The 24985-nt window shown below is 44.8% G+C and overlaps 2 protein-coding genes across 2 annotated transcripts; one reads left to right on the plus strand and one right to left on the minus strand.

The window, feature by feature from the left end:
* Positions 1–86: 86 nt before the first annotated feature.
* LOC135186930 (uncharacterized) lies at positions 87–23030 on the minus strand. The gene is made up of 3 exons (XM_064165129.1): positions 22733–23030; positions 22027–22558; positions 87–919 (listed from the first exon to the last, which is right to left on the minus strand). The coding sequence occupies exons 1-3, from the start codon at positions 23028–23030 to the stop codon at positions 835–837; spliced, it is 915 nt and encodes a 304-aa protein (XP_064021199.1). The 3' UTR covers positions 87–834.
* LOC135187196 (serine/threonine-protein kinase MARK1-like) lies at positions 16304–16943 on the plus strand. Its single transcript, XM_064165765.1, has one exon. It carries the CDS (start codon positions 16395–16397, stop codon positions 16941–16943), a length of 549 nt encoding a protein of 182 aa, XP_064021835.1. The 5' UTR covers positions 16304–16394.
* Positions 23031–24985: the final 1955 nt, after the last annotated feature.

The raw sequence follows: 24985 nt of genomic DNA on the forward strand, positions 1-24985 counted from the left end.
GCTCACCAAAGAGCCGCCTTCCGAAGTGGCTTTTCGGAAATCAGCAGGGAAGACCTCATTATAGTAGCTTATTGCCTTGCCAGTGGTTTGCGAGATGCATCCTCGTGCGAAGAGCCTCGGTGCCGAGCTGTTAGGAGTAATCGCATTGAAACCAGTCCGTATAACAAATAAGTGGTTTTCTAAGGCTTAAAAGTAGCAATCAAAGGAAAGCAAAGCCAGAATGTAACTAGTAACGAAACAACTTCATTTTGCACGCAGCAAGTCCCGTCCCCACCCACCGAAATCAGCAGCCACATTCCTCCTGCCTTTAATGAAAATAGGGCGAGGCACAGCACATCCATGCAAACAGAGGATCATCACATGATGCGTATTTTAACATCCTTACGCTAATAATCATGCCGTATTATTAGTCCTGTCTATTTTTCTCTGTTCATTTTTTCCAGTTATTCCAGTTCTTAAAGAAGAAAGATGGACTGATTCACTTCCCCATCCGCTTCACTTACTGATTCTTAGGGCACTAAATTACATTTAGATTAGAAAATATTTCAGGAATATTTAGTTGTTTGTTCAAACCAACCAACCAACCACAACACGAATTGACTGGAAAATTGTGGGAAGGACAAGAATCTCCCCACTTTATTCAGTAAGTGGGATTTATTTTTGCATGAAGGATGAGCATGCAACATATCTAGGCAAACCTCAGTAGAAGGGCAGAAAGAGCTAAGGAGAAGTCTTGCCTACTGCGTGCCATCGCCCCCACAGCCTGTCTGCTGAGTGTACTGGTTAACAGTTCCCCTTCCTGCTTTCAAAAAGATCTTTTAAGGTCGCTCAGTGCTACAGCGGAGAGCGATGTTTCTGAGCATCGTGCTGCTTCTTCATGCCACAGGAGTGTGGTAACTTCACTTGACTGCACTTCTTCCTGGAAAAAAAAAGCCAGTAGCTTTCAAACGAAAGTAACTGGTTTATCAGGCAAGCGTACAGAACATGCAGAGGCAGTATCATCTCCATGGATCACGGCCTAAGTAACGGAGTTTAGTTCAGCACACCAAGTCACTTGTCTCTTTTATTTAAAGTTTACATTGCTACTGAAATATATCTCTGAGAAATAAGGTATTAATGAAATCCAGTAGTGCAAACACTCCCAGATCTGTAACTTTTCAAACCGCTGTAATACTTGTGGTTTTGACTTTGAATGTTCCAGATAGCCTTGGCTTAGATATTCAAACCTTGGCTCAGTAGTTGGCCTCACTGATGACAAATGGGTCTGTGCCTGGGAGGGCTAGATAACGTTTTGGGATTTGTTTGTTTGTTTTAATAAAAGAGCTATTTACTCTGGATCTTGCAACATTAGGTTGTTGTTCTAGCAGATTCAGGGCAGTCTTTGTAAAGTGTAAGTCAAATATCATGTGAGTAAGTTACTAGACTGAGCAGAAGGCTACAATTCAGGAACTCCAAAATCTTTTTACTCCACTGCCATCTTTTCAATTGAATAATGATGCTTTGAAGTGTCCATCAAGCACAAAGCCCCAAGCACTTAAAAACAGTCCTGTATAGACAATTTCTACAATAGTTATGAATAGACTTTCATGAAAACAAACCATAGTTTTTCAGCAGAGTTGTAATCCCTGGCTTCAAATTTCCATTCCATTTGGTGTTTTAATACCTCCAAATCAGTATTTAACAGTGTGAGTAAAGAGATCTTAATCAGTAGTTATCAGCATCTTTCATATTACAGTTGATTAACTTGCACAATGTTAATACTCTTGCCACACACAGAGTTGTTATGGACAGTGTGTGCAAGAGGGATAAGGAACTTGTCTTAAAACATCTTCTAAAAATATTTTTATATCCTACGTGGCAGTGGAAAAAGAAACAAACAGACTTTAAATATAATTTTAATTTCCAATTTCCTTATCTTGAGATTCTCCTTCCACCGCCTTCACAAAACAACAAATGTTCTATTCTTCTACACCCCCCCACCCCCAGGCTATTGTTACATGTGTTCTCAGAATAACAAAAGGGGTTTGTCTAAAAAGGCTGTATCTGAGTCATGTCTTTGCATGTGAAACAGCTGTACACCTAGGGCACATTCCTGGTCACTTGAAAATGTGTCATTTTCAGCATTCTGGGTTTGCATTATTCTAGCCCATGTCACTGCAGTGATCAGAAGCGAGGAACTAATGCACAAGTTGTCTGTGCATCTGCAGGCATTACCGAGATGTGGCGGCAGACCTGGGCAAAGGGAGAAATGAAATGCAAAAGGAAATGCCGTGTGAAGGGTGTTTGACCTAAAAGAGAAAAAAATGGTCTGAGGACAATTCAAGTTAGTGAATTTAAAGGACAATGATCCAGAACACAGCTGAATACTGGGCAGAAGATGCTTAGAAATCACTTATCACAAGACTGAAATGTTCATAGCATCTTGCTCCTGTTTGATACCGTGATACAACAGTAACATCTAGAAACCACATCAGCTTTGGGTGGTTAATGCATAGGAACGTTTTGTGGTGAATAGAGAATAACATGAGTATTTCTTTCCTTAAAAAAAAACAAAACAGTTACATTCAAAGCTGTGTGAGCAACGGTAGAGAGAATAACTGTCACTCGGCACTGCACGGCCATTCCTTTGTCAGCCTGCTGCCTACTGTCAGCCAAACAAAAGGCTTTAGAACATCTTCTGTACAGAAAATAACATGACGCTCTGAGTAGTTACTAGAGGAAAGACAGTTTGGATTGTAACATTCCAAAATAGCTTATAGGGAATTAACAAAACCTTTCTCTCACACTGTAAGTCATTTATTCATCTATACCAGAAAAAAAAAATTGTCCTGTTGCCTATGGTTGTAACCATTTGAGGGACAGCATCTCTCATTAGTCACTTAAATTCAAGAGGTGTTAATAAGCAGGCAAATAATTTTGGCGTGACTATTCGAGCCATGCCTTTAGAAAACAATCATCACAAGGATCAGGTTTTAACAAAACCAATATTTAATCTCATAAAAAGGAAATACCAAGAGGTTCCCAAGGAATTCTGAATGTTAAAAATGTATCACACAGTATCACAGTATCACAGTATCATAAGGGTTGGAAGAGACCTCACAGATCATCAAGTCCAACCCTTTACCACAGAGCTCAAGGCCAGACCATGGCACCAAGTGCCACGTCCAATCCTGCCTTGAACAGCCCCAGGGATGACGACTCCACCACCTCCCCGGGCAGCCCATTCCAGTGTCCAATGACTCTCTCAGTGAAGAACTTTCTCCTCACCTCCAGCCTAAATCTCCCCTGGTGCAGCCTGAGGCTGTGTCCTCTTGTTCTGGTGCTGGCCACCTGAGAGAAGAGAGCAACCTCCTCCTGGCCACAACCTCCCCTCAGGTAGTTGTAGACAGCATCAAGGTCACCCCTGAGCCTCCTCTTCTCCAGGCTAACCAATCCCAGCTCCCTCAGCCTCTCCTCGTAGGGCTGTGCTCAAGGCCTCTCCCCAGCCTCGTCGTCCTTCTCTGGACACGCTCAAGCATCTCAACATCCCTTTTAAACTGGGGGGCCCAGAACTGAACACAGTACTCAAGGTGTGGTCTAACCAGTGCAGAGTACAGGGGCAGAATGACCTCCCTGCTCCTGCTGACTACACCATTCCATCTACTACGTCTGCACGTGATTTCATGGACTAAAGTACTACAACACATAAATGATAAGACAGAGAGGATACGGTCTGTAAGTAGCATGATCCTGTAACAGTTTCAGCTATCAACTAAGTGGTGTTCTGCTGGACTGGACCTTCCCATCTCTGCAGGTGTTAGAACGAGCTGTGAAATCAAAGCTGACAATTGCCAGTGGGGACCTCTCCTTGATAGGTGCTCGTGAGATGGTGAAAAATACAGCATAACACACCAGCACAAGCTCGTGAGCACAACATCCCCTCAAAGGTGTTCTGTACGGTACGTGGGTCCGTTTTGTGTGCATGCACCAGCATGTGTCTATAATAAGCTTCTCTCTGTTTCTCACACTGACTCTGGTGAAGGGGGAGGCAGCAGCAAATAATGGACTGAGTGACTGCAACTGCAGATGTCAGACAAAACGGATGCTGAACTTGGCTAATGAAGCTACAGCCTGTGGCAAGAACAAGCAGGTTTTAACAGTGCTTTGCTAAGCCAAGTTATTCAATATGTGTGAAATTTAGTGGAAAATTGATCCGAGAACTTTCAGTATATGCACAGGCGCCAGAGAAGCCTACTGCTGTTCTGTACAGCTGCACCTCAAACAGCACCCAGATATTCAGAACCCTTGGACTGAACCACAGTGGTTCTGTTCCCCCACTTCAATTCAGTGTCTGAGGCTCCTCATTTTAAAATTTTGATGTAAAGTCACTCGATAAAGAGGGCCTCTTCCTCAGCCTCCCTGAGCAGAAGTGCCAGCGTGTCAGCTGATTCACCCATCGCGGCAGAGGCAGGCTGCGAATGAGTGCGCTCAGCTCCTTCCTCTTTTCTCCGTTCGGGCAAGCTGCATGAGCTGGTGCGCAGCAGCAGTTTCAAGATGGAAAGAGACCTCAAGCTCTCCTTCTGGAGTACTGGCTGTGCTGCTGGTTCCATAGAGAACTACTGCTTCTCCTAAACTGCACAAATTTGGGCCAGGAACTGGGGGAACTGGAAAGGAAGGTCCCTCTGTCCAGAGGTTGCAAGCAGGGCAGTGGGAGTTGGGAGCTGAACTCTCCTATGCTTCCATGTAAATCCACACATAGAAGGCAGATCATCAGCTTCCAAACCACAAAAACTCCACCATCATGAGCTCTCAGGATGACAGTTTTAAATTGTGGCATTCTTAATCTAGTTATGCCAATGCTGTTGTAACAAAGCAGCGGCTGTTTTTCATCACCTATCTGTAGAGAAACCACTTGAAGGTACTTCATTGTCACCAATTCTGTACTACAGCAAATGTTTACCCCATTGCTTATTTTCTGCATCTACTCATGGCAAACAGAAGCTTCTGGGTATGGCTGCACTTCACAAAGCAGCTTGTTCATGGAGCATGTGGGCACTCATCTTTTGTCAGGCAGTGAAGACCAAAAACATTGCTCAGAGTTAGGACGAGCGGGGTCTTTACAAAGATCAACACCATGCTGAAGGAGCTGTCTGACTTTGCTGCTATGGTTTCTCTTCATATACAAAAACTCCAAACGGTTTTCCAATTTGCTAACAGAGATTTTGCCAAGAATTGTTCCATGCATCAATACAAAACAGCCTTTCATCAAAAGTCCCTTGAAGATCTGGTGTCTAATAGAACCAGGACTTCTGTGCACACATAACCTCACACACCACACAGCCAAGTCTCCCACCAGCTGTTATCAACACTGCCCATTTAATGGGTATGACCTCATACCCAATATTAACTACTTTTGTAATAAAAAGCAGCGCTGGATTGTTAGAAGTGACAGTTTTAAGATGAGGCACTGAGCTCCCTTGTGATATTTCTGCTGACTTTTCTAATCAAATACAAAGATCCCATGGCACATTTTGACAAAAAGTAGGGCACAGACAGCTTACTTATTCTTTTGCTAAAAATGTGCTTCACTGTCCAGCAGGTTGCAATGTGTCAGAGAGCATCTCGAGCATAGGAGCTGCTGTATTAGTGGATCATCTTTGCATTATGCTAATTATGATGACCAAAGAGCAGGCTTCACCATTACCGTTACCGCAGTAGCACCAGTTCACTAAACTGCTTAACTAGGATTAGAATGTCCATCGATCGAGAAGGCAATAAAATACCTTCTCATCCTTACTGGAGGAGTTTCTGACACCCTTCCAAGTACAGTGCAGCATGTTTTACATCTCCTGGGTTAATAGCATATTAGTATTCTCAGCCCAAGGCAAAGACTAGGAAGAGACTCATTACAGAAACTGAAATACAAATGGTCTAAAGAAACTCGTATCTCTCCTGCCTTCTTTGCACACTTATTCTCTGGCTTGGCTACTCTGATAACAGATGTAACAACTGTGAAAATTAATAATGATCACAAATACTATTGAGCCTATCACACTCTTTAATTACTCTGGATATGGAGTACATGATATTACTGCTGACCTTGGCCTTGCAGAAGACTTGCAAATAATGTTTTGTGAAGTTTATTTAGAGAAGCTCATTGTCCAGTCACATTGATGTAAGCCAAGTTTAGCAAGACTTCATTTTCTGTAGAACTGCCATTAGACAGAAAACACAGAGCCTTCAGCCCCTAAATTACACTAATCTAGTTACCCTTTGAGTCAAATGCATCTACTGATCTGCAGTACACAGTGAACATCACTTCTGAGTTTGGTCATGTGCCATTAGTGACCCATGACGGACTTGTTCAATAACAGATCTTTCTTTATTTGGCACAAACTATGCCATGTACAACCAAAGAAAGCAATAAAAGCAAATATGATACATTCCTGCTACCATAAAACACAAGTACTGCACTGACATTTCACTAGCCCACAGAAAAACTTGAGCACTTTACCCTCAGTGATTCTTACAGGCTACTGGAAAGCTGAGACATCTGTAGTTATCTATACCTACAGAGCAGGGCAAACTGGAAAAGTTACTGTGAAACTGCAAAAGTCACTGAGTGCAAGAAAAGTAACAATACTACATGCAGCATCATTCCTCTAAAAATACCAGTCCTTAGCTACTAACAGACTACTATTTTGAGTCCCTATTTAAAATCTCAGATTTGAACTTCTTCCCTCTGGTGAACAATTTTAATACTACTTATGAGCTTCTATTTTTAAAAGGACTATCAAAATTACATATCTGGCAGACAGGTATTCAAAAGGCATTTAGAGATTTCTTATTAAGGAGGTTTCAAGTGTCTAGAAACCTCTCTAATACTAATTTGTGAGCGTCTAATCATGTCAAAATTTCTTTTGCTACAAAATTGTTCTTCGACACTAAGATCAGTGCAAACAGTCGCTGAGGTATGCTGGCATCAGTGAGAATGAGAAATATTCATTGCTCTGCTGGAACAAACAGAAACACTCTCATTATACTTCTATTAATTTAACTTCCTGTGATGTGGAGCCATGAGTTTCGCCCTCAGACAAGCCCGTGCTCTGACACAATTCACACTGTTTATTAATAACACCAAGTGTTATTCATGGGCACTACACAACCAACCCAGGAGAGTCTGCAGGAATGCTCCTAAAATGCCAGTGTACCTTTTGGAGCAATACTCCACACGACCTTTTGTTGCTAGACAGTCCAGTCATCCTGAATCAGGAGAAGCCATGTTATTTCTAGGAATTAATTTTAGACTGTTTCCTCGAGCTACATATGCATCATCTGCATTTTTAGTTCTCAGTAGGCAACGTTACTAAATCTGGATAAATGCCATTAAAAAATTAAAAAAGAAAAGGAAAAAAATAAGAAGAAAAAAATCTTGTTGCAGCATAAGAGGAAAAGTGTAGTAGTATTATTACAACTTTCAAAACTAACAAATGAAGCCTGCCCTACTCTTTTGGAAACTCCAGACTTTGTGCTAAGCCGCTTTTTACAACATTTTTTTCCAGGTATTGATTAATCAAATCAAAATATGTGTGTGCTTCACCCACTATCTGACAATCTATCACAACAAGTCTGAAAGCTTCATTTGCATGACTCATGCCTTTAGATTAAGCACCCATGCAAATGATGCCAAGCCTCTCTTTATCACAGCTTTGTCAGCAAAACAAATCATTCAGCAGGTGAATCATGAAATTACTGTCTGCGTGGATGCTATGTACATATGGAGGGAAGCAGAGAGATGCCAGCTTAACTTCATGCTTCCAATTCCATTTCTCCTTCCCATCCTCTTTGCTGTATCGCTGTGACATTGCTAACATGAGCAGACAAACTCTCTTGCCTTTTTCTCAACATGTAGCCCATTTGGCTGCTGTTCAGAAGGTCCTTTAGACACGTCAGGCAAACTGAAGCACATACATAAGTGGTTTGCTCAGGAGAGCACTTGCTGCATACACCTCTGAGAGGGAAAGTGGAGTTTGGTTTCCAGTATGAGAAGTGCATCCATTTAAATGGCTCCACTCTTCAGTGCGCAGCTTTCCTGCTTGGAGGGGGCTCACAGGGGGCTTTTGTTGCAAGTCTGTCTTACCATAGTGAAAGACTGACAGGACATCACTGCTCAGAGCAGCCAGCTGGACAAGGTTTGGTCACCTTTGCAAGAGAACACATTCCAGCAGCTCAGAAAAACATTGCTGAAGAGCATTTTTTTAATTCCTGGAATGTACCTCATTGCCAAAGAAGGTAGCTCTGCTCGGGAAAATATTCCATGGGGAGCAAACAAATTCTTCTGTAAAGCCATTCCTCCCTGCTCCACCCCGGCTGACATTACACAAGTTGAATAATACATGTCAAGGTATTAGGTAACATGTAAACGCTTCCAGTAAATGTTTCTGCTCTAGGCCTCAGTTTAACTTGTGTTGCCTTCCCTCTGTGATAATGGAAAAACAACTTCCTCAGCCTAATGTTAATGAAGCATTTTCTACCAATCCCTGACTGAAATCCCCCTCTTCTATCTCCTAATATAGCTTTTAAACCCTTTGGAAACTTACTGAATGAAGCCTTACTCGGACATGACCTTCTCTAGAAGTCTCTGACTGGCCTTATAGCCTGTGCAATGGGGTCCCTGAAGTCTCTGGAACACTGCAGTTCTGGTAATAAATGCAAGGACAAAGACAAATTCCAACAGAAACTAGTTGGGTTCTTTTCACATCACCAAGGATGTTTTATATGAGTCCCCAGCTTCCCACAATGAATTGGCCAACAGTATTCCCCCTCTTTACTACTTTGAGATTCTATATTCTCATATATTTTCTTCCTAAGGGTGTAAGAGCACAGTGCTGCAAGCCACAGTCCTTTCAATCTGGTGGAGGAAATCCCCACTGAGTTTGGTATTGCTTTAGGCATGCACACTGCTTGCATCGCTCGCGCCTTCTCCTTTACTACTTCTGACACTTCACAAGGGAGAACGCAGTTCTACCTAACCAAAAGGGGAAATGCTTACTGGGATGAAGACAGGCTTTCCAGTCACCAGAGAACCATTAGTCCCAAAGGAGAAGTGCCCAAGGAAATTTCTGGGATTTCCCACTGGAATTTGTACTTTCCTAAAGTTTTCCACAGGAGAAACTGACCTAGAGTCAACTGAGGAACTCCCACAACACAGTAGCAAAATTCCACTCTAGAAAGTGCCTGGCCAAGAAGTTTGAGCAGAGCTGCTAATTAGGAAGGTAAAGTCATGTATGTTCTATAAGTTCTTCCAAGTATAAATTACTTCTTTTAATGTCTGTTAGCTGCACAGGAATGAGAGCTGTAGGATGAACTGGATTGCTCTCCTTTGCCTAAGTGAATCATTTTCCTGGCAATCAAACTTGCAGCCCAGCTAAGGACATGACACAGTCACTGCTAAACTGGTCTTGTTGATCCTAAAAAATCCTTCTCAGTGCACAAAGATGCTTGAAAAGGAAAAAGCTCAACTGATCTTCCAAGCTGAGAGAATGGCAACATAATGCTGGGGTTTAATGTGGTTTTGATAAGCAAGGGCACATACCATTCTTCTGGAATGACAGGATGTAAGAGCATCCAAAGAACAGGACATTAGTAACCTGGTTTGATGTTCACTGATCATTTAGCTCCAGTACAACTTTTTGGAAGACTGTCTTAGAGTGCAGTTAGCTTCCCTGGGATTCCTTTTTGAGTTACAACCAGACTGCTCCTAGACATGAACTGCAGCTTATAAGAAATATGCTCCTGTTTGGGCAGCAAATGGAAGGCAAAAACCCCATAGGAAAACCTCTTTCATGCACTCCTTGCTTACAGCAGCAGCCTTTCTTGCCTGAGCTCCGAAATCTGGTTGAGAAGTAATGAGTTAGCATCACCAAGTATCATAGCTCCCAAGGCCACCAGCTCTTAGTAGGCTTCCCTCTGTGTGAGAACTGCAGTGCCAGTACCAGTGACTTTCCAAAGAAAATAAAGGACAGGGAAACACAGATTATGGCCACCATGATCACATTACCACGAAAACTGTTGTGCACATCTCAGTAACTGATTAGGGCCTACTTTTATGTCTAGGCTGATCAGGACAGGGACAAAGCAAAAACCATGCCAGAATGAGCCTGTCTTGCTCAGAGAACTGCTTCCAGCAGTACAGCAATGAATTAATGATTGCATTACAGCTATCACAGGAATGCTAGTACTCAGTGAGAAGTGTTTTGAAGAAAGGTTTCTCAATGCTACTTCCCTGCTGTTTTTACCTCCCCCACAGTGGAGCAACTATTGGAAACACCAAACCATTGCAAACACCTTTGGAGAAAGCTTTGGCTAACCACTGCTGCTTTCCTAAGGAAGACTAGCTCACTGCATTCTTCTTTATACTGTGAATTAACTTTGTTTTGGTAAGAGACTAACAAAACTACTGATTTCCAGACTGTGCACATTGCACACAGGTAGACAATCCACCCCTCTGCCACTTCACAGCAACTGGGCCTTCTGTCTTTTAATATATGCAAGGAATGACAGACCTTGGCCTGACATCCATAACTTTGTTGTTCTAAAGTAGTATCTGGTGGGACTGCAGCAGCCCACACACAGCAGCACATCTCCCAGCATTCTGCATGAGTCCTGTACGCCACATCCCGCCACGAAGCTGGGAGCAGACACATTATCCATCAGATAACGATGACTATGGAAGGCCAAGGCAGGATGGTAATGAGAGCCCACACTCATTTGGCATATGGAAGTGTTTACATACCTGTCTGCCCGTAGATCTGTATCCATCTCCCCATAGATCTGTATCCTTACTACTGTACACTAACCCACAGAGCTGCAAGCAGAGGACTTCGCAAGCCTGCTTCAGCTGCAGTGATCCATATCTTCAACTGCAGTGAGCTGCTACAGCAAAGAGACCATGCTGCCTTTAGCTCTCCTAAGCAAATCCAACAGCATTTCTAGTGCCACCACAGAACTGGTACAAAAGCAGAATCACTTAAACTGGAACTTCAAGCACATCCTCAACTTGTCATTAAACTATATTTAAAATGTCTTTTGCCAACTATGACAAAAGTTAAGCTCAATCAGTTACAGTGTGGACTGGAGGGGTGTCTCAAAACAGCAGAAGTATCAGCTCTCTTGCACCTCAAAAATGCTATCTTTGTTCTCAAGCACCATTAACAACAAATGAGTCCAATACCTAGAAAGGCCACAATACAAAAATACCTTCTCTATCCTGTAGTGAAGAAAAAAGTCTCCATTCATTAAATACTGCCTGTAAACTTAAGCAAAAAGCCTATGCCAATTTCTGCACATAACATTTCCAAAATAACCTCTTAAAACATTGTAATTTAACACTTAATCCTTTAACAATTTAACTTCAAACTGTATATTTAAGCTTTCCACCTTGACTTTAGTGCTGAACGCTCCTTCAAGAAAGCCTTGAGTAAGGTATTAGAGATGTGTACCTCATCTCTTTTAATCTCAGTCACACCCCAAGCTACCATTTTTCACAGAGGAATGCACATAGATATGGAAAACGAGGTCCTGTTACAAGATGTCAGGTTTGCTGTCAAAGAGTATGACATTACACTTTGTGGCTTAATCGTTTCACACAAAGAGCTGATGGTGCTCAGCTAAACTATTGGATACCACAAACGTACCTTGAAAAACAGAGCCCAATTTTCTTCTGTTGTTTTCTCTCCTGCCCTGCCTGCAACAGCTGAGGAGCTAGACATGCAGTTCTGCAGTGGCCTGCCCATATGAACTCTATTAAAAACCTGATTATTTCAAATTGTTAAAGATCAGGTGAAAACCTCTCAAAAGATAAATATGTGAGCAGCCCCTAATTAGTATCAGATAAAGAAGTGGCGCTGTTGCACTGGGTAAACCCTGGATTAGAATAATAATGCAGGGAGGCTCAACAAAAGATGCTCTGTTCCTCCTGACAGTGGTGACAGCTCCTGCAGGGGCCCGTCCCTTCCAGCCCTGCTGAATGCTGTGCTAGGGTGATACTGCTTTTCTACTCCCTGCAAGGACGTACCTGAAAGGCACTTCTGTAGTGTGGGTTGAAAGTATAACTCAGTGCCCCATGCTACGCATCTGGCCTGAAACAAAGCGTTCTGAAATGAATCCATTTGGGCAAACTGACTAAAGCACCCTCTTAAGGAAGATAGCTCTTAACATAACGTTCAATCACACATCTCTCAGTGGCACATGCAAGTTTTTCCATGTACTGGGTACACCTGTGGCATTGCCTGCAGACTATCAGAACCCTCAGTTATCATAACATCTCTCCTCCCAATCTTCACATGAAAGATGAGTTCTCTCTTCTGACTGCACTTCATCCTGATGGGGAACATGCTGCTAAAAATGACTGATAGTCCCTGTAGCAAACAACTGATCTGATTCTTAGCAAAGTGCTTTGTGCTTAGCAAATAATGGTGCACAAACACTTTGGGATTAGATTTAAGGCTATTGAAGTCGGAAGACTACAAATGGATGCCTGTAGAGTAAGCTGATTGCCAGTTCTGCATTACTGCAGTTGCTTCACCCAAGATACTGAGATTCTGAGTAGCTTCTACCTTTTCAGTGCACAGAAAATCACAATCTGCTTCACACTCTGGATCTGTTGTGATGGACTCCACATACCCACACATGTAAGCTTACACACACAAACACTCATAGAATCATAGAATCAACCAGGTTGGGAGAGACCTCCAAGATCATCCAGTCTAACCTATCCTGATGAGTTCAAATCTTGCTGTCTTTCCAAACCAGTCTGTGCTAAGTACATGTCAGGTTCTGTACATTTTGCTCTTTTCCAGTTAATCCCATCTGTTTATAGCCTTCACAGTTGACTGTGATTTTCCAAGGTTTCAAATTCACCTTTTTCCTTCCAGTTTTTCCTATCTGATGTACATTGTAATGACATTAAGGGGAAATTGATTAAAGAATGAGCTTAACTCAATTTCTTTTCACAGTGTTTCTCCAAACTGGCTGGCTAAGTGTGACCTTTTCAAAGGTATTTGGCAGAGACCTGCCATTTATCAAATTATTTTTCCAGTTTTTGTCAGTGTGGGTTTCAAAATCAGTGTCAGACAATTTCTGTTACATCAAAAAATGCCCTCTAGCTGAGCTGACAGCTTTTAGTCTACCTCCTTAAAACTGCATGAGACAAATGAAATACAAAGTGATAGACAAACAAAAAAATCAAACAAACCAACAAATCCACATACCAAAATAAATCCCTCAAAACATCCAAAACAGTCTGTGACCAAAATTCCACCTAGACACAGATTAGGAGAAGGAAAAAAGTTACATGTCTCAAATGAGATTTCCCAAGTGTTTGTTAAGAATGTTTTTCTTTCTTAATCTCAAATCAACATTGCTAGCGCTGGGCTGGTGGAGATCTGTTGAAAATACAACAAGACAACACCTCATTCTGATGCTCTGTCATCTCCAATGAGATGTGTGTCCATAGCACATGCTTGCTTCTTTCAGCTTTTATTAATCATTGATTGGCATGTTGGTTCTGGATGCTAGAGTGGAATCAGGAGATCAGTTCAAATATCTCCTTCCAGTTGCTGCTAAATCATAACTATTTTAAAAGATTGAGTATGACAGGTCAGAGAGAAATAAAGAGTTTTATTCATGGAAAATCTGCCTGGCCTTCAAAGCAAGTCATATGAGTGATATATCAATACATATATTTTTATAGCTTGCGCCTAAAGTAGAAACCAGATTAGAAATCTCTCTGTTCCTTATGAACTCCTTCCCTTCTCTCCACATTCCCCTGTTCATTTTGGATGATACACTATCCCCTTTATTTTTCCTTCCTCCTCTTATCCCTTCTTGTCCCCTGTCTTTCCATTCTTCCCATGCTTCTTCATCTTGACTTCATGTCATTCCAACCACATGTTGTATTCAGAGATGTGACATGCCAAGGTCTGCTATTCTGGCAGTTCCCAGTTATGAGAAGGCCTCCCCACCTTGCCTTCTCCAAACAAGCCATTCCTAAAAAGCACAGGAGGGAAAAACGAAAGAGCAAAACCTAAGACTGCTTAAAATCATGGTGTTATCTACCCCAGTTTAAATCAAAGTGACCAAACTAGGCCGGCAGAGCCCATAGCAGATACAGCTTAAACTGCCTACCATTATTTTCAATCCTTGAGTTCCAGGAAGTAGACAGAAACTGTAAGCACACAGCTGTGCCAGAAATCCCAAGGAACATGGCTACTTTCTGAGGGTGCATCTGAACTCACCAGCTTTGCTGCAGGTTCTGCCTCAGTTCTTTGTTAGCCAACCTGCCCCTGCCTCACCATACCTGCCTCAGAAGGACTGTAGCAACAGAACACTCAATAATGGCACTCAGACTCACCTTTACTTTAGAGGTGGCGAAACCAAGGACATCTTATGCCTGCCATGTGCTGTTACTGCAGCATGGTTTTTCACAAATCTGAGGAGCTTCAGAAAGAGAAAGCACTCCTGGTCTGCAGCCAGAGCGCTGGCTGCCCACAGAACCTCTGCCACTGCCCACTGCCTTGGAAGCCGAGCATCTCTAGCAGAGTCAAACAACTGAGCTTGGGAGAACTGTGTGTGAAAAGGTCATCTTTCTGGTTCACTTATCACCAGGATGTTTCAAAAAGCAACACCAACATATGTCCATGCTACTTCACTTTGCAGATGTCTCATCTGCCTGCTAGGTCCTGGTTTGGATCAGAAGGCTTCAGCACTGCCTTCTTTGCATGTGATGTCCTTACTCTGCTTCTAAAGGAGGACAGTCTTACAGAAACACAGGCACTAACTGCTCCTTCAGCTTCCTCAGACATGGGTACAGCAGGGCTAACCACATTGCCATCCTGACAGGCACGAGGCCAAGCAAGCAGTGCTTGTCCACCCAAACAATCAGTGTTCAAGCCAACTGCTACCATGCATCCAATGATATTTCAACATGAGCACAAAGCCAGAGTCTAGCTCTCCTAAGCAAGTCAAAAACATTTCATAACATGGTAAGAAATAGGTCCATTTAATGCAGTAGACATGGACAAAATAACCTGCCAGAGGCAAAATTCACAAGGAAAAAGGCCATTTCCTCACCCTCTGACTTCTGGAATCCAACCAGGACAAGCTAACAGGGTGAGGCAGAAGTCCGAGCCATTCAGCCAACTGAATGCAGGGGAAACAACAAAGAAGAGAAGAGAGAAAAAAAACCAAACCCAAACTGTTTCCACATGAAAGCCAGGGCTATCCAAACCAGGCAGCTACAGTAGAAACCACATCAGTTAAAGTTTTCAAGTCAAGCAGGGCAGTTGTCTTCTGAGATGTAGTAAAATAGGGAGAATAATTTCAGACTTGGAAAGAAGAGATAATGAGAGCAAGGGCAAACTTCTGTCTGGATGAAAAATGCTGGATAGGACAAGGACTTCTGGAAGAGGTATCACAGTATCACAGTATCACAGTATCACAGTATCACTAAGGTTGGAAGAGACCTCACAGATCATCAAGTCCAACCCTTTACCACAGTGCCCAAGGCTAGACTATGGCACCAAGTGCCACATCCAACCTTGCCTTGAACTGCCCCAGGGACGACGACTCCACCACCTCCCCGGGCAGCCCATTCCAGTGTCCAATGACTCTCAGGGAAGAACTTTCTCCTCACCTCCAGCCTAAATCTCCCCTGGCACAGCCTGAGGCTGTGTCCTCTTGTTCTGGTGCTGGCCACCTGAGAGAAGAGAGCAACCTCCTCCTGGCCACAACCACCCCTCAGGTAGTTGCAGACAGCAATAAGGTCACCCCTGAGCCTCCTCTTCTCCAGGCTAACCAATCCCAGCTCCCTCAGCCTCTCCTCGTAGGGCTGTGCTCAAGGCCTCTCCCCAGCCTCGTCGCCCTTCTCTGGACACGCTCAAGCATCTCAATGTCCCTCCTAAACTGGGGGGCCCACAACTGAACACAGTACTCAAGGTGTGGTCTGACCAGTGCAGAGTACAGGGGCAGAATGACCTCCCTGCTCCTGCTGGCCACACCATTCCTGATGCAGGCCAGGATGCCACTGGCTCTCTTGGCCACCTGGGCACACTGCTGGCTCATGTTCAGGCAGGTATCAATCAGCACCCCCAGATCCCTCTCTGTTTGGCTGCTCTCCAGCCACTCCGACCCCAGCCTGTATCTCTGCATGGGGTTGTTGTGGCCAAAGTGCAGTACCCTGCACTTGGAGCTATTGAATGCCATCCCATTGGCCTCTGCCCATCTGTCCAGGCGGTCAAGGTCCCGCTGCAGAGCCCTTCTGCCGGCGGGGGCAGTCGGCGGCCTCCGCCGCGGCCTAGAAGAGCGGGCGGCCTTATCCTCAGAGCGCTGGGAGCGGCGCTGCCGGGGCCCACAAGATGTCCACTCGGACGCCGCTGCCCACCGTCAACGAGCGGGACACGGAGAACCATACCTCAGTGGATGGATACACTGAACCCCACGTCCAGCCTATCAAGTCGAGTAGCAGACAAAACATCCCCCGATGTAGAAATTCCATTACGTCTACCAATGAAGAGCATCCTCACATTGGAAACTATCGCTTACTGAAAACAATAGGCAAAGGAAATTTTGCCAAAGTGAAACTGGCAAGGCATGTGCTTACTGGAAGAGAGGTTGCTGTGAAAATCATAGATAAAACCCAGCTAAATCCTACTAGTCTGCAGAAGTTGTTTCGTGAAGTACGAATAATGAAGATACTGAATCATCCCAATATTGTAAAATTATTTGAAGTTATTGAAACTGAAAAGACATTGTATTTGGTAATGGAATATGCCAGTGGGGGAGAAGTGTTTGACTATCTAGTTGCACATGGAAGAATGAAAGAAAAAGAGGCTCGTGCAAAAATTCAGGTAAAAGAGGTCATGGCAGCTACTTGTACTAACAACCTTGTAACAGGACAGAATTGAATGCAGACAGTCAGGTGCATCTAAATGGTGCCAACTGCTTTATTGATAGGTCTGAACAAGTTTACAGTCTTGAAAGACTGCAATCTCCCTTGTCATGCAGGAAAGAAAAATCATTTCTTTTAGAGGAACTCAGAATTACTCAACTCTAATTAATCTTCCAAACCAGGAAATCCCTGCCAGCACAGGTGGAACTGTAGTACACTGGCTGTGCAGCTGCAGAATATGAAAAATGGCACTTCCCTGTTCCCATCTCACTCACCAAAACAAGAGCCCAAACACTGTCAGTAAAACACACATCTGAAAAACAAACAAAAAGCAACAAACAAGTATAATAATGGAATATAAAAGTCACTATGTCATTCGTAATAAAGTCCCCTTTGCCACTAAGTCTGAGCTTATCACTTTGAGAGCTGAGTTATAGGACAAAGGAAATTCATCTGAATCTGACTTTCAGGAAACGAAGCTGAGAGAACACTTTGCTGCCTTCTGACATCAGCCATACTCCTGAAGGAGCCTTAATGTGTACTAACAATACCAGCTTCCCTCAGCCATCTCTTTGTTCTCTGTAAGTGGTATTTTGGAGTATAGTTTACACTGTTACTTGCTGCACCACATCACAAGAGATGAATGGCAGGATAGAAATTTCCTTGCCATTGAAATGTGACTTGAGCTAAAAGTCAAGACAAGAAGCATACATGCCTTTTAAACATTTACTTGTCTATGCCTTTTTAACATTTACTTGTCTGCACATTTTAATTGTGGAGGCCTGTAGAAAAGAGGGATATGAGCAATTAGTTACATTGCTACACATTTATACCTAATTGGAAGCAAAAAGACTGAGGGACACATGGAGACGATGCACGTCATCACTGCTTGTGGCGGGTGCCCTGCACTCTCTGCTTTGAACACTAAGGCTGTGTTTAAGGTCTGCTTAGGATAAACAATATTTTTCATCACAGCTTATTTCAAGCTCCAGCAAGCCATCTGTATCAAAAGAACAATGCAGGGCTGATTTCAGTGAAACTGAAAAATAAAATTGTCTACAATGAAAACAACAGAAACAGCAGCACCAAAGTTTTGTTTAGACTAGGGAAAGTTCAGTCAGTCTCTAAGAGCTGGAAGGGAGAGATACTGAAAGCTTATGTTTTCGTCAGAAGAGCAGCCTGAGTACTTCTAACCTTATGAAGTGAGTCTCAATTCATCTAGTGCCCCAAAACAAAGTAGCAACTAAAGCAAGAACAGGTTGATTTCTTGTAACTGCGGATATATCACTGCCATGTGAAAAGAAAAGCACATTTGTATTAACAGTGTGGGAGGGAGCAAGGCTATTTTTTTCCTTTCCCACAGATAGACACAAGTAGGTCTCTATTTAGACTACTAGCAGATTAACATATCTGACACATTTTGGATGACATGACAGATAGATGTTCCTGTTATTGTGTTATTTTCTCAGGAATTTATGTTTTATTGCTCCATTTTCAAAAGCCACTGAACCTATGGGACACTACAGTAGTGAGTACCACATGGTACCACACAGCAGGCACTTGGAAATTACCTGAATTCATTCAATGGAGACAGTAAAAGGAGTGAGGTTGCATAGATGGTGTTTCACTTCAACCTAGATACTAGTTTCTGCAAGAAACTAATACATATATTCCCTAAAACAAATGTCCATCCAAGCCACAAAAGCACTAAGTCCATTCTCAGTCTGGCTTCTAAGATTAAGGCTGTTGACTCAATATTGAAAATAAATATACAGGAACAATTGAAAACAATTTTTCTTCTGGTCATATTGATGAGGGAAAATCAGAAGGGAAAAATAAAAATTGTCCTGTGATTTAGCATATATTTTCTTCCCCCTAAGATGGATTAGTGAGACAGAATTTAAAGTAAGACAACTTTGCAATGTTGAGGTATGTCATGATGTTTTGCTTTCTACGAGATTAAATGAAAGCTTTGGGTTTGGTCACTACCTTAGGGAAGAGGTTGCTGTACTTGGAATAAAAAGCTACCCTAAATTTCTGGCAAATTACAAGGCATAGGTCATCTGTAAAAGGAATTTGTGTCAGCTGGAAGAGGACAACTATGTGAAAGATTAACAATAATGAAAACCATACTCTAAAAAGCAGAAGCAATGCTTGCTGAATTTATCATCACCTGCGAGACTGGTTATGTTAATAATCCTTCACATTATGCCAAGTAGACTGAAAATAATTAATAGCTCACAAACAACCTTCCCACAGAAGCCAATGTTGTTTTGACTGATTACAATCAATACAACATATAATCCTAAACATCTGAGTCTTGAATACAAATTCCTTACATATAAGAAACTTCCATGAAAAAGAACAACAATCTGTCTCTCACAATATTACCCTGTGAAGGGTAAAGGAGCTCCTGGACTGCAGTGTCGCCTGGAGATTCTGGTCTCACTGTTCACAACCCTAAAGCTAATTCTGCTCATGAAATGGAGAAGCTAGTTTGATGTATACATGCAGGGGTTCCACCACTGAGCTCTACAGAGACACCAAAATCACTCAGGAGTCAGAGGATGAAAACCAAGGTAGATTGATGCCTTCAAACAAAATCAGAGCTTAGCTGATGGAGATATTTAGCAAGTGCTCACTAACTCCTGAAGGATACCTGTCTTGCTGTGCAAGCTCTTTCCTCCTCTTGTCTGAAACAGCTGTGAAACAATGGTCACTTGGTAAATGTGTCAAGCCAGCAGTAAGGAATGTCTGAGGACACAGGATTGTGAGAGAGAAGGAAGAGGAAGAGAAGGAAATTAAGAATAAAGCAAAAGATGGAAGCGAGGAAGGTCAGAAGGTTGTTTATACATTTACAACATCTCTAAAATAAAATAACACCCCAGAGAGATGCAGGTGGCAAACCAATCTCATTAGAAACCCCACAATGGTTCACAGACAAGGGTCATTTTTGCCAAAGATCCTGTATCCAGAACTGCTCACAGACAAATGCTGGAGAGGAAGGCTCCCAGCCACACTGTTTGGCAGACTTAAATACGCTTCCTGCAGGACAGGCCAGAAAAGTTCTGCTCAAATTCACCACCGAGTTAGAGACATGATTGTACAAAGCAGAAAATAAGATCTGACATATAAAAAACCACAAGTCACAAAGTTTTAAAACCTGCTCCTAACGTTTCCTTGAAAACAACACTTAGTACAGCACACCGCATCGCGGCAGAACTCCCCTGTCCTGAAATCCTTCAGATATGCCTCAAAAGTACAGAAAATAGACCTGGCTACTCGCTGATCTTAGGCAGCTGTCTATAAACAGCACAACATTCTCCAAGGCATGAAGGGCACTAGTATTACCACATACTCCACACAGGCTTTTGGAGTAAAGTGTAGAGTTAGGGTGGCCACCTACTCTCAGGGCAGAAAGTGCCACGCCAGGGTGACGTGGCAGGCAGCATTCCGCTCACGGATGCTGTCGAAGCGAGAGATGGTCAAGACTGACTGTATTCATTTAGCATTCTTCCATTCACCTTGGATCAAAATAACTGCTGCCCAAGGCTGCTCAAAAACTCCATCAGAGTTTTCATCTGAAAAGTGTGGCTTTTCTTCACTAACACACACACACCCCACACCCCCACACCCCCCCCCACACCCCCCACACCCCCCCCCCGTCTGGGATTTTATTTCTAAAAACACAAGATCTACTCTCTTTCATTTTTCAATAACTGGAGTTTGGAGCAGTGCCTCAGTGGCTCTGGATGCACCCATCAGAGCACACCTCCCACGAGGCAGTGTGAGATCACCCAAAGGGGAGGTGATGACACAGCTGGGGAGATACAGACCAGCCAGGGAAACCAGTCTGCCCCTGAGTCAAAGCTGTCAAGCAAAAGTATTTAAAAACTTAAGAGAAATACACTGCAAGTGTTGGCCAAAGTAATGAGCTTTTCTGCAAAGCAATGTATTTGGTGACCAGGTGTGCTCCCCACCATTTCTAGGCAACCTTTGAAGCTGCCACTGCTTAAAGATGGAATCAGTTACACCAATTACAGGAGGCCCCAACAACAGGAGCCATAGCCTACCACTGCCAGACGCTTCCCATGCTTGGGAATTGCAAGCAATTAACTATTCCTGTTCCATTTCTTTCCTCCTCCAACATCCCAGCCCCAGCACCTGTCCCCTGTTATTGCTGAAAGGGACTAAATTCACCAGGGAATGTTGTCCATCACCGCAACAGCCTCAGAGATCAACTCACTACGCTTTGCGTTTCAGGTACAAAAACTACAGCTGGAACGTTGCACGCAAATGAAGTAATGAAGATTCTGATCCAAGGGCAATGGGACAGCTCACGGTGTCTCAGCAGCATTCTGAGTTCTCTTACACCATGTAATGCCTGCAAGAAATAAACCTAAACTCATATGTATCAAGGCTCTGCTTTCAACAGATCCCTCCCAGCCTGCTCATGCTTTAACAGGCCATTGACCCAAGTAAGGCCCTGCATGTTACAACCACCAGTAAAACTGAAGACACCTCTGCTCTACCAACAGGTCGATCTGAGGAAGAAACTCGCTGGCAATTCCAAGACCAGCCTGTACGATGAGACACTGCTTGTCTCAGTGCTCCAGTTTAATTCGAACAGAAAAGCAAGACGGTTAATCACAGCTAGGGAAAGCACCTTGAAACAGAAGACATGCAACATGAATGCTTTACATCATTAAACAAAATGAGCTTACCATTCAGAACAGCACATGTGGAAAATATTTAAGGGGGAAAAAAGTGGGATGTTGCTTAATTGATGAATTCTCCCCATTAACACCCTCAACCGTTTGAGACATGCTGGCAGGCAGAAGGTGTTGGCCTCAGACACGCTGCCAGCCACACTTCCCTGCTCCCGGCAGCTGCCAGCCCGTCCTGGGGTTTGGAAGTTTCCGTCCCGGAGGCCCCGGTAGATTAGCCTCTGCAGTCACATCTCCTGGACGGTTTGGGGTTTCTTTTTTCTCCCCTCTTTTCTTTCGGATGCAGCAGCACCTGATCTTTTCCAGTCTCAACCGTTTTCTCCCGACACCGCAGAAAGACATCCGAAGGACCTCCAGGGAGGGGGAACTCACCTCCTAGGGATGCCGCACCGTGAAGGGCTGGGAAGCCGCCCGACGCGCACCCACTGGAGCGGCCAGGAGCAGCCTCTCCAGGCTGCCCGCGTTCGGAGCCCCGCAGGTCCGCGTAGCGGAGAGCCGCGGCGGTGATCCAGAGCAGGGCGGAGCTCGACTCTCCTGCCGCAGGAGCCAATGCCCAGCAGAGGAGCGGAGCCGCTGTCCTGGTCCCTCAGCCCGGGCTCCTCCTCAGCGCTCCTCTGCCCGGGATAGCTCCGCAGCCAAGTCCGGCCCCTCTCTCGCCCTGCCGGCAGACAGAACCCCGCCGGGAAGGAAAACCGCCTCCCCGGCACTCCGGGTCCGGCTGGCTCCGGAGAGTCCTGGGACGGTAAGAAAGGAAGAGCGAAGCGAGGGAGCCGCGGTCCTGCCCGGTGTGCTGGCAGAGCCCCCGCCGTCTCCCGTCGCCTCGCACAGAGGGCGTCCCCGGCACCGGCTGCCCGCCCCACCCTCCTCCTCTTCCTCCTCCTCGGCCCTACCCTGGAGCTTAGCCCTGGGGGTTATTTGGCGCTGGAACCCCGGGGTGCAGCGGCGCTCTGGGCCAGTTCCTTCGGGGCATTAGCCCATTGCCGCAGCACCGCTACCTGCCTAGCGCAGCCCAGGCCGGAGGGAGGCCCAGCCGCGCCCCTCCAGCCGGTCAGCACCGGCGCAAGGCGAGGCCAGGTACCGGTGCCCTGGGCAGGGCAGCGCCAGCCGCCGCCGCCGACCAGTAGGACTTTCTCAGCCACCTGGCACTCGGTAGTGAAATACCAAGTTGTGCTAAACGGCACAACTGAGGGGGTGATTATTGCAATGAACTCTGCTGGTTTAGTGTGTGCCAGTCCCCTAGAGGAAGCGGCTGCAGAGGCCCAGTGATGAGGGGGCACGTAGAGCCCAGGTCTGCCACAGACAGCCATGGGCACCTCTGCCACCTCACACCTCCTGCCAGCCAGGTACCGTGGCGGGGCATTGAGCCACTCATCCATGGTGTCTGTCTTTGTCACATGCCACAGGCCTCTGCCTACCACAGAAATCCAGGCAGAAGCACTTTGCCAGCCCCTCAGAGGAACGGAACACCGACATCCACCTAAAAGGCCAGGGGATGCTCCAGCCCGGGTCACCACCGTGTTGATGTGTGTTTTTCAGGCAGAAACCAGCTACCCATAGCTGGTATGTACATCTTGCTAACCTCTAGCCATCAAAACATCTTAACTCAAAGCACTCTCTGCACTGAAGTAGCATCTTGTGACAGCCTTCACCAGCAACACCACCAGTGGGGTTTAGTTCACCACTTGAGTGATGGTGCTTTAGTAAGTCAAAACCTCTAACTTCAGGTGTAGTGTTCACAGTGTGCAAACCCAGTCACCACAGCTGTCAGTGTGTCAGGTGGAGGAGCACAAAGCAGGCCTAGAACATCCCACAGGTCGATGAACCTTGTATTCCTATTTTACTGATTGTCATAAGCAGCAAGGAGATTTGAGTTGATGGTCTGTTATTCATTTTAGTATGTGTAGAAATGTTTAATGAGAATTTCCAAACCTGCAAAGCTGGAACACATGCTAAAAATGCAGCAATATTCTGTTTCAATATGGGAAATAGGTTGCCACAAACAATAGTAACGAGAAGCCCTCTACTACAGCTGTGCTGGTCATGAACAGGGGTCTGAACAGGGCTGAAAAGCCAGTGCCACCCAGTAAAAGAACCTCCACCTGGAGCTTCCTCATCCAGGCTCCTATGCTCACAAGTTTGCTACAGGGACACTCAATGCCAGAGCTTTTCCATTCCCCTGGCTCTCCCTTCCTACTGCCAGAAAACAAAATCCAGCTGGCAGTGGCTTCCTTGACATTTCTTGCAGGCTGCTGGTTCCCCTGCCCTTGAACAAACATGCCTGTCTGCCAGTGACATTACTGTACTGCAACATCACCCGCGCATATGGAGAAGCGCTTCAGGGCACTCTGCACATGCAGCTTCCATCTGGAGTCACAGAGTCAAGTCAGAGTTCAGTCAAAATTTTATCTGGCATTAACCCACAGCACAAGAAGACACCACTTGCCCTTGCCCACTCATGATTCACTCTGCACTGTCCCTGGCCATGGCTGTCAAGGAAAATAAAAAGTGTTTCTTTAAATATCTGAATGGCAAGAGAAGGACCAAGGACAACCTCCAGTCCTTGTTAGATAGAGAGGGGAACATAGTGACAAAGGATGAGGAAAAGGCAGAGGTGCTTAATACCTTCTTTGCCTCAATTTTCACTAGTGGGACAGGTTGTCTCCAGGACAGCTGGACTCCTGAAGTGGTGGATGGAGTCAGGGACCAGTACAGTCCCCCTCTGATCCATGAGGAAGCAGTAAGGGACCTGCTGCATCATTTGGATCCTCACAAGTCCATGGGACCGGATGGGATCCACCCTAGGGTGCTAAGAGGGCTGGCAGCTGAGCTGGCCAAGCCACTCTCCATCATTTATCAGCAGTCCTGGCTCACTGCAGAGGTCCCTGAAGACTGGAAGCTGCCAATGTGATACCCATACACAAGAAGGGTTGTAAGGAGGAGCCAGAAAACTACAGACCTGTGAGCCTGACCTCAGTGCCAGGCAAGGTCACGGAACAGGTCATCTTGGGTGCCATCACAAAGCACCTACAGGATAGCCAAGGGATCAGGCCCAGCCAGCATGGGTTTAGGAAGGGCAGGTCCTGCCTCACCAACCTGATCTCCTTTTATGATCAGGTTACCTGCCTGGTGAATGTGGGGCAGGCTGTGGATGGAGTCTACTTGGACTTCAGCAAAGCCTTTGACACTGTCTGCCACAAGAAGCTCCTAGCCAAGCTGGCAGCTCATGGTTTGGGCAGATTCACTCTGTGCTGGATCAAGAACTGGCTGGATGGCAGAGCCCAGAGAGTGGTGGTGAATGGTGCCACATCCAGTTGGCAGCTGTCACCAGTGG

Source organism: Pogoniulus pusillus, chromosome 26 (assembly GCF_015220805.1).
Source record: "Pogoniulus pusillus isolate bPogPus1 chromosome 26, bPogPus1.pri, whole genome shotgun sequence".
Classification (NCBI taxonomy): domain Eukaryota; kingdom Metazoa; phylum Chordata; class Aves; order Piciformes; family Lybiidae; genus Pogoniulus; species Pogoniulus pusillus.